The 9821-nt window shown below is 59.5% G+C and overlaps 1 protein-coding gene across 1 annotated transcript; it reads left to right on the top strand.

The window, feature by feature from the left end:
- The first annotated feature begins 696 nt into the window (after positions 1–696).
- Positions 697–3809, top strand: LOC102260797 (15 kDa protein B). Its single transcript, XM_005867204.2, has 4 exons — positions 697–904; positions 1677–1781; positions 2614–2715; positions 3182–3809. Exons 1-4 carry the CDS (start codon positions 725–727, stop codon positions 3323–3325), a joined length of 531 nt encoding a protein of 176 aa, XP_005867266.1. The 5' UTR covers positions 697–724; the 3' UTR covers positions 3326–3809.
- The last annotated feature ends 6012 nt before the right edge of the window (positions 3810–9821 follow it).

Here is a 9821-nt window from a genome sequence, read left to right as displayed (position 1 = left end):
TAACCGGTTAATAGTCAATCCGCATTACTAACCGGTACACCTAGTAAATGGACATCAAGCACAAGAAAAAGGATACTGCCCATCCCAGCAGCTAGGAAGCCGTACCCCGCCTCCCAGCCTTGTCCAGGGAGCAGCCAGGAGGCGACAGTGAGGGTCTCCTGGGGAGGCTGCCGCCGTCACAGCCACAGGGACGATGAGCCATGGGTTAGCAGATCTGGCTTTTTCAGAGTCAGGCACAGGTTTCTGGCTGCTGACACCGACTTGTAAAATGTATGTCACATCGTGGATGTCAGCCTGGCCCAGCCGCAGAGGGGCAGTCTCTGTGCACGTCGAGGGGCTGCTGCCGCACACAGACTCGGTGTTCTGGAAGGTTCTTTGGGGTCAAACCAGAACGGCCAGGCGGAGACGGCACAGGGTCCTGCCTTCGGAGCCGGAGCCGGCCTCCTGGTGGCACAGGTGGGGACACGGAGGCCCAGAGGGAAGGGACTTGCCCCAGATCAGCCAGGTCTCCTGCCCCCGGCTCAGGGCTCTCACCCCACTCGGAGGCCCTGAGCCGTTGCCCAAACCTGCTTGCTTCTTGGCCAATGGCATTTCAGAACATTGGCCAACAGTGGTGTCTGGCAAAGGAAGGGAGAGGCCCTCTATGTCACCAGCAGCCCTTGCCCAAGGCAGCCCAAGAAGCGCCTAAAAGGGCCGGCAAGTGGCCGTGGGCCAGAGAAGGGACATGGCAGGGGCCTGGAGGGCACTCGTGCTGGTGGCGGGCTTGGCGGCGATGGCCTGTGAGGCCCAATACCGGCTGGGCACCCAGGAGAGGATTGCCCTCCAGGCCTTGCATTTCTTCAACGCCGGGCGGCAAGGCCAGCCCGAGTTTGGCCTGGTGGAAGTCCTCCCAACAGCCAGATCGGTGAGCGTCCCCGGCAGCCTGCGAGGGCGCAGGCGGGAGAGGCGGCCTGGCACGGCCCCACGTGCCGGTTAACATGAGCTGTGGTTAACGTGGGCTGCTTCTCCCCTCGAAGGGAAGAAAGGTGGTCATCTCTGGCCGGACGGCGGGCTAGCCGGGAGGTTTGGGGTCCGGCGCCGGCCGGAAGGAGTGCACAGGCAGGAAAAGGCCTGGTCTCCCCAGAGCCTCACGGGGCTCCGTGTCCCCTTCCCGCCCCACGGCCTCTCCTGGCAGGGAGCTGAGCGTGCAGGGCTGGTGTTCTTTTTTTTATTGTTTAAGTATTACATATAGTACCCCCACCCCCCAAGGCTGGTATTCTTTTTGTTGCTTGTTTATCCTCACCTGAGGATAGTTTTCCACTGCTTTTTCAGGGAGAGTGGAAGGGAGAGAGCCGGGTGGAGAGGAGGAGAGAGGGAGGGAGGGAAACATCGATGCGAGAGAGCCACAGCGACTGGTTGCGTCCTGCACGCTCTAACCACTGAGCCACCGCCAAGGCAAGGCTGGTATCTTGTTCCTGGTCACAGAAGACGGGAAGTGGCCCCTCCGGGCACACGGCTCTGAAGTGGCTCCTGCGGCCGGTCTCCGAGAGCTCCCCACACCTCCGCTGCCTGAGGGGCCCTGGCCGTGGTGGGAAGCCCGGGCCTGGTCTCAGCCCTTCCTCCGGGCAGTGGTGACCGCTCTGTGCCTGGGCTCTGTCCGCTGAGGGACTCACCAGGAGCTGCTCTTGCTTCTGCAGAACTCCACCTTAAGGACGCTGGTCAGGTTCAGGATCAAGGAGACGGTGTGCCTCTCAGGGCGGCAGCAGCAGCCACCCCAGCAGTGCGCCTTCAGGGACGGCGGGGTGAGTCCCCCGACCCAGCAGGACCAGGGGGTCCTCTCCTCTCCACTGGCCTGGGGGGGGGAGGGGGGCTCTGTGTTCGTCTCTGCCCATTTCCCCTGGCCACACGAGGTTTCACTGTAGGAGCCTTTTTAGAAATGTTTTCCCTATTGCTTTGTGTTCTCTTACTATAAATTAGTCCTTATTATAAAAGCAAAACATGCTAAAAATGACTAAATAGTCCTGGCCGGTCTGGCTCAGTGGATAGAGCGTGGGCCTTCGGACTGAAGGGTCCCGGGTTCAATTCCGGTCAAGGGCACAGGCCCGGGTTGTGGGCTCGATCCCCAGTGGGGGGCGAACAGGAGGCAGCCGATCCATGATTCTCTCTCATCAGTGATGTTTCTATCTCTCTCCTTTCCTCTCTGAAATCAATAAAAATATATTTTTTAAAAAAATGACTAAATGGAAAAAGAATAAAGTGGGACCATAATGTACATAAGTTATGAAATTAGAAAAATGACATTTTCTGATAGCAAATTACAAACTGTGGAGAAGCCAAATAAAATGAGGTCAAGATCTCCCACAACCCCATCCCTCAGGGTCGGACAGCCCCGTGGGCGGCCCCCTTCGTGCCCGCACACATTTCAGCGGGCTCATTTGAGGGCGGCATCCCTGAGTCACCGACGAGCACGTCCTTCACCTGGGGGGTGGGGGGGGGCGTCTAGTCCGTGGGGGCCCTGGGTCATCCTCAGCTTGCAGCTCTGGTTTGGGAGGATGAGGCACAGGGCAGGTGGGCTGTGGGGTGGGTGCCTTGGGCCGGGATCCGCCTCCAGCCCCTGTGCTCGCTGCCCCGCAGGAGGAGCGGAACTGCACGAGCGCCTTCCGCCGGCGGAGCTTTCTGAGCCGTCTGAGCATCCTGTTGGTCGACTGCAGCCCAGGCCCGGAGCGCCAGCAAGAGGTGAGCCACTGGCTTGGGCACATGGGGCCTCAGTTTCCTCATCTGGAGAATGGGTTGATCACGATCAAGCCGTCCTCCATGCCGGTTCTCGAGGGATTCTGAGGACGGCGGGTCATTTGGCACAAGGGGAGGGGCGAGACCGGTGGTTGGGGCCGGGGGTGCTGGGAGTCGCACCTGCCTCCTGGGCAGGACGCTGGCTCTTGGGAACCGACCCTCCTCTCCAGCCCACACTTGGGGGGAGGACACCACGGAGGTGCAGCCTCCTGGCCGGTGAGTGGAGAGCGAGGGTGGAAGCGAGTCCCGAGGCCCAGGCCTGCCCAGGCCCTCTGGGCGCACCTCCTGCCCCTTCACCAACGGCTGCCTGGGCCGCAGCCTCTTCATCGGCCTGGAGAGGAGCCCAGGCAGGACGGGAAGGGGGTGACAGTCCGTGAGGGCGGTGAGCGTGACCACAGCGTCCCTTCTGCAGGACTCACGGGAGCAGCCGACGGCTCCACCCCCCGAAGAAGAAGCCGCTTCAGACATCGACCGCTCCAAGCTGCCCCCCGTGGTCAGGGGCCTGTATGACAATGCCAGGAATGACATCATCAACAACATCCTGAGGAATTTCTAGGGCCGGGAAGGAGGGGAGGCCCGCATCCCAGCCATGACCTCCCCTCCCACCGCCCACTCCCTCGGCGCCCTCAGCACCCCCTTTGCTGCATAGTCCCCCACACGCCTCTGCTTCCGCACACCTGCTGCCCTCTGCTCGAACGCCTGCCCGTCCTGTGTCTAACTCCTACTCACCCTTCAAGGCTCAGCTCCAAGGCCACCTCCTCCAGGAAGCCCTGGGCTTGCCCCCAGCAGGACGCCTTCCCTCCTCAGAGCTGGTGTGACCTGCTGTGCCCCGGCCGGACACACCCTGTGTGCACACAGCTGTGCCCGCCGGCGCCGGCGACGGGGCAGGGGAATGGGTTTCTCGACCAGGTGCTCCTGGGAGGACAGTCCTTCTGCAGGACCCGGCACCCCGCCCCCCCCAGGCCCTTCACATCCGCAGGCGTTGCCACGGGGTCAGCCCATCCTCAGGGGAGAGGCTCAATAAAGCATTTCTGACAGACGACCGAGTGCCTGTGTGAACGAATGAAGTGTTAGCTGGGCCAACTGGACTCGGGCGAGGAGACCCATGAGGCAGGCCCGGGGCGGTTCCACCGCATCACGGTCCTTGGGGTCGGGACAGGGGATGGAGAGCCCACGGGATGGGCGGAGGGGGCGTGTGAGGGCCCTGGGGCCAGGGAGGCAGTCATCCGCCGCCTTTAGTTCCTTTATGCCTCCCCCTCATCAGAGCTCCAGGCAGCACCTCTTCCCGACCCGACTTTATGTATCAGACGCCTCCTGGGCCCCCCTGCACCGTCCAAAGGGTGTCACACACTCAGCAGCTTCCCTCCGTCCATCCCAGGGCAACCGCCTCACCCCGGCCCCGACTGGCACCCCCCGGCACCGACTGGCACCCCCCGGCCCTGACTGGCATCCTCGGCCCAGGGTTGGGAATGAGGACCCTGGTTGCATAAAGCAGTTACAGAAGCGATATTGAGCCGATTAGTTATCTACAAAGATTAATTATAGTTTTGGGTCTTTGGACCACTGAGTTGACAGAAACACATTATCTAGAGCCCTCGGGTCTTGGGGCCACTGAGTTGACAGGGAAACATTATCTGGAACCCTCGGGTCTTGGGATAATTGTGCTGTCCTGGTTCCCAGGTACAGAGGAATTTGCTTTCTAAAACCAGTAAGATCACAATCAATGGGATATTCACATTACAATCAATAAGGCATTCAATCGAATGGGATGATTTACATAATTCAGAAAATCAAAGTAACTTTTCTATTGTTAAGCAAAAAAGCAGGGTTAGAGTGAAACTACAGTTTCTACCTGAGATGGTTGCTACCAGACTTCAAAGGCTCCCGGCAGCCTGCAGAACAGCAAGGCGGCCAGAGGGGCTGAGGCGAGTGAACGTTACACACGTGTATACGTGTCTATGGAGAGAGAGAGAGAGAGAGAGAGAGAGGGAGAGGAGGACGCCAACATGGTGAAGCGCTAGCATTTGGAGAACTTGAGTAAAGGGTACGAAGGGATTCTTTGTACAATTTCTGCAACTTCCCCAAGTAAGCCTGAGATGATGTCAAACTAAAAAGTTAAAAGGAAAGCAGGGTGTTATAAGGAAAGTGGGAAAAGACAAGACCAAATTAGGAGAAAATATTGTGAGACATAAGCCACAAAGGGTTACTGTCTAGAACAGAGGTTCTAACCTGTGGGTCGCGACCCCTTTGGGGGTCAAACAACCCTTTCACAGGGGTCGCCTAAGACCATAGGAAAACACATACATAACTACATATTTATGTAATTTTTGTGATTAATCACTATGCTTTCATTATGTTCAATTTGTAACAATGAAAATACATCCTGCCTATCAGATATTTACATTACGATTCATAACAGCAGCAAAATTACAGTTATGAAGTAGCAACAAAAATAATTTTATGGTTGGGGGTCACCACAACATGAGGAACTGTATTAAAGGGTCGCGGCATTAGGAAGGTTGAGAACCACTGGTCTAGAATATGCAAAGAACTCCAATGAGTTCTCAAGACAAACAACCCAGTAGAAAAATGGGCACATGTCTTGTATGGGAACAACCAAACATTCACAGGAAGATGTTCAACCTCACCACGCAGAGGGAAATGCAAGCCCAAACCACGACTACAGCCCACTTGATACTCATCCGACCAATGAGTGCACGTCACTCAAAGATAGCGATGGTGCCCGGCCGGCGTGGCTCAGTGGTTGAGCGGCGACCTATGAACCAGGAGGTCCTGGTTCCATTCCTGGTCAGGGCACACGACCAGGTTGTGGGCTCCAGCCCCAGTGTGGGGTGTGCAGGAGGCAGCTGATCCATGATTCTCTCTCATCACTGATGCTTCTATCTCTCTCTCCCTCTCCCTTCCTCTCTGAAGTCAATAAAAACATTTTTTAAAAAGGTAGTTGATGGCGAGGATGTGGAGCAATAGGAAGACTCATCACCTGCAGAGGAGCCGCCACCTTGGGAAACGTGGGCATTAGCTCGTCGGGTGGACACGACACGTCCCTTGTGCCCGACTGCTGGGCACAGCTCCTAGGTTCTGGTGAGTCCGGGAAGAATGGGCCCAGTCACCCAAACAGGAGCCTAGGAGCTGCCTTCCTGGGATGACGATCACAATCGTTCAGCTGGGCTCTCACCAGCCTCGGTCCCGGCTTGGTCTTGGCCACCGAGGCACCTGAGCTCCTTAAGGAGAAAACCTCTCAGGAACGGGGGGGTGGGAGCCTGGAGACGCCAGGAGAGCATCCAGTCCCCTTGCACCTCCTGGGCCTGTGATGTTCGCTATCCAAGCGGCAGCAAAAGCCGAGTGTGCGCAGCGGGAGGAAGAGGAGTGGGCTCCGCGCCAGCGAGGGGGGAGGCCAGAGCCCGGCAAGAAGGGAGCTGAAGCGCAGCAGCCCCTCCCGCGATGGGGTGTCGCTCACCAGGAAAGGGCGTCCCTGCCTGCGGGGCCGTGACCTTCCCCCACAGCTCGGAGCAGAGGAGGACCTGCTGCCTCTTCTGTGATCTGCACACGGTGTCTTCTCGTCCCCTCGCTGCCAAAGCCCACCCCAGGCCCGGGCCGCAGACCACACACGGTGCGGGGCGGGACTGTCCCCTCAGGCGGCGGTCGCTCGGCATCTGCCCTGTGGGCCCCCCGAGGTGGCCACGTGGGCGTCAGCAGTGTTCATGTGTGAGCACGTGCTGGTGGGGGGTGCGTGGGACGGGCATCCCCTTCCAAACTTGAACACGGAACGCTGCCGTCTGTCACCACGCAGAGGGCGAGCCCGACCCGACGCCGACTTGTGGGCAAGTGTGACGTTTCTGTGTCCAGAACCAGCGACCGGGGTCAGGAAGGCAGGTCTGGACCGTGGCTGCGCGTAGAAGAGTGAAAACGAAACTCGGGGTCCAGCTCTCCCACGGAAACTGCCCCCAGCGCCAGGGCGTCCGGCTCCAGGGAGGGACCCCCAAGTCAGTCTGTGGTCTAAGAACTTCCCGTGAAGCTGGAGGGAACGGGGAGAGGAGCGGTGACGGAAGGAGGCCGGACTGGGGTGAACGCCGTACAATACACCCACGATGCAGTGCACCCCGAAACCCACACAGCTTTAGTAACCAATGTCACCTCAGTGAATTCAATTAAAAAACAAACTAACGAATGTTCCAGTGACTACGTGCACCACAGCCGCGCCTCTGGCCTAGAGTGGGAACCGGGAGCGGGAGGCCTGGCCGGGGGTCAGCGGCCACAGGCCACGGGGCTCGGAGTCCGATGGCAGCGAGGGGAGGGCGATCCGAGAGAAGCGGTGACCTGGACAGGCACCACGCCGGGTCGTCTTCCGCATGTTTCTCACCAGAACCCATTCGTGTAAAATGCACACGTCTTCCCAAAGACTGCTTTTGCTGTATCTGGCTGCTTCCTTATTTTCACAGCATGTTTTTACTTTGTTCTGTGTTCTTCAATGAATCACAATAAAAGTATGATTTGCTTCTAATAGTATTTAAAAAATGAATCGGGAAAGAGCAAGACGATAGAAGTGTGCTCTTTATTTCTCTTTGGTTTCTTAACACATGCGCTCTATAAATAAAAGGAAGTGAGATTTTCTGGGAAACAGTAAATTGGGGGGCGGGAGGAGGAGAATCTCTCCCTGCTCCCATCTTTGTGGCCACGTCAAAGGCTGGTCTCCAGCTCCCATCTCGGCTTTGATCGCAGATGAAACAGGTGCTTTAAGGGGAAATGCCCAGGACACAGGTCACAGCCCTCTGCTCCGGGCTGGGCGAGACCCAAGGCCCTGAGCACAGCTGTCCGGCCTGGAAACCCCCTTCCACGTCTCCGGGGTGATGAGAAGGCGCCGGCACCAAAGGGCAGACCAGCTGCTGGCAAACATCCCCCTGGGACTGAGGGGCTCAGAGTGTAAAACTGTCGGTGTGTGTGCACCTGTGCTGAGCCGGGTCCAGGCCTGGCTCCCTCTCCTGGGAAGCGCTCTCAGTCAGCAGTGCAATGTCGCCGGGGAGGCGGGAGGGACGCGGGAAGGCCCTACAAGGGCAGCAGGTCTCGGGAAATGAGCCCCCCCAGTGGCAGACTCCGGGCCAGCCTCCTAAGGACGGGCCAGGCCCCCTCCTTGGCCCACTGACCGAGTCTTAGCGCCGGCGCCCTCAGGCTTGTCAGTGCTGCTTCAAGTTCACAGAAGAAGGGGCACCGCACACCGCTCTCCACCAGGAATGCGGACCCGCCTCCCCGCGGCCACCTCAGGGCCAATGCGAGGTGGGGAATGTCAGAGCTGCTCCAGGGCTCAGCTCAGCCCTATTGATTGTTGTCGTTAAAAATCATGTTCAAGTGCTTGTCCCAGAGGCCCAGCGCCCAAGTGGCAGGCACCGGGTATTCCCTCCGGACACCTGGCAACTGCTCACCTGGCGAACCTCGCGGCCTCGGGCAGAAGACGACTCCGGCCCCACACTGCTCCCCGCCAGGCTCCCAGCCTCCGGGGAGACGGGGACCGAGGCCGGTCCTGCACTAAATACTGGCAGCAGGCAGAACACCCGCTCTGGCAGCAGCAGCTGAAGGACGGCCCCCCTGCCCCGCGCCGGTGACCCAGGGGGCCTCCTGTGGGCGATCAGGGAGGAGGGGAGGGAGCACAGTGTCCTCCAGAGCCCTTTGCTCAATCGGGGGAAGGACTATAAAGCTGGTTCTTTGCAGCGGCAGGAGTCCTCCGGCCTTGACTCTTCACTTCGGAAAGCCGGCTCTGCGCGCGAGTCGAGGTCCGTCTGCTGGTCAGGCTGCCGAGGGCGCAGGGAGGCCAGGCCCTGGGCTGCAGTGGGCACAGCAGCAGTGGATGGGCAGGGCGGGCAAGGCCACCAGACCGAGTCCTCGGCTGGCTCCGGAGGCAGGCAGAGCCCCACAAGCTTCACCACGAGCCTGTGGCAAGAACGACAGACGGGCCAGCGAGAGTCTGGCCAGACCGACTGCTTCCTGCTGGTCGAATAGGGAAGGAACGAAAGGCGGGGAGGGGAGGAGAGTGAGCCAGGGTGGCGTGGGCGACCAGAGGGGCACCGGGGACCTCCAGCCACCAGCGGGGCGCTCCCCCTGCAGGAGCTGCGGAAGGTCAGCTGACTCACTAAGCCTGCGAGGAAGAGGCCTCTGACGAGCACCTTGCTGCCGGGCCAGAGGGAAGCCCGGTGCCGTGCGACTCAGGACCGGACCGGAGGTGGGAGCGGTCACCACCTCTACATGGTGGGTGGTTTTCTGTTTAAACATGATTTCCTTTTAGTGTCTCTTTTTTTTAACATTTTCTTCTCGCAAAAAATGTTTACTTAAAAAAAAGGTATTTTTCTTTCCAGTTTCTTTCAAGTGTTTCTTTAAATTTCCTTCAGCTTCTTTCAAGTATCTTTTTTTCCTTCTGTTTCTCCCGAATAAGATGAAAGAGACCTCACTGAGACCCCAACAGCAGACAGGAGAGCTTCTGTGCGCTCTGCTCTCCCAGGAGGAGGACAAGGCCTCTGCCCCGGACGGAAGGAGGCGCCTGGCGCGAGCCCCAGGCCGAGGCGGCAGCGAGAACTCTCCGAGTGTCGTCCTCTCCCAGCCACACCCGCTTCCAAGGCGTGGCCACTGCGGCTGCCCCTGACCAGTCGCTCCGTGGCCGGAGAACAGCAGGCGAGTGTCAGATGGAGCCTCCGGCCAGGCTGGCTTGGAGCTGGGCTTGGACGGGCCTGGGCGTGTGACCACAAGCAGCCGCTGGCACCAGCTGTGAGGCGCTCCCCTGCGCCTGCTGGTCCCCCTCTCCGGCGGGCTGCCCCTGGAAGGAAGTGCCCACGCTGGTACCTGACCCCGACCCCACCACGTCCCACCCTGCGCCTTAGACAGCGAGGACAGGAATGCAGCCCACCCCGACCCCGCCCTCGTGGCACGCCATGGGGGCTGTGAAGGCCCAGCAGTCCGTCTCCGGGTCGTACATCTCCACGGAGCTGAGGTTCGACTGTCCATCATAGCCCCCCACGGCGTAGAGGCGCCCACAGCTGGCCACCAGG

This window comes from Myotis brandtii, unplaced genomic scaffold (genome assembly GCF_000412655.1).
Source record: "Myotis brandtii unplaced genomic scaffold, ASM41265v1 scaffold246, whole genome shotgun sequence".
NCBI classification, from domain to species: Eukaryota; Metazoa; Chordata; class Mammalia; order Chiroptera; family Vespertilionidae; genus Myotis; species Myotis brandtii.
Note: the sequence above shows the minus strand (reverse complement) of the source record. Positions and strands in the feature narration are given on the sequence as shown.

Excerpts from the sequence above, each read along its gene's own strand:
- LOC102260797 (XM_005867204.2), top strand. The coding sequence starts at position 725 with ATGGCAGGGGCCTGGAGGGCACTCGTGCTGGTGGCGGGCTTGGCGGCG. Across the intron at positions 905-1,676 it reads TCCTCCCAACAGCCAGATCG|AACTCCACCTTAAGGACGCT; the intron begins GTGAGCGTCCCC and ends TTGCTTCTGCAG. Across the intron at positions 2,716-3,181 it reads GCCCGGAGCGCCAGCAAGAG|GACTCACGGGAGCAGCCGAC; the intron begins GTGAGCCACTGG and ends TCCCTTCTGCAG.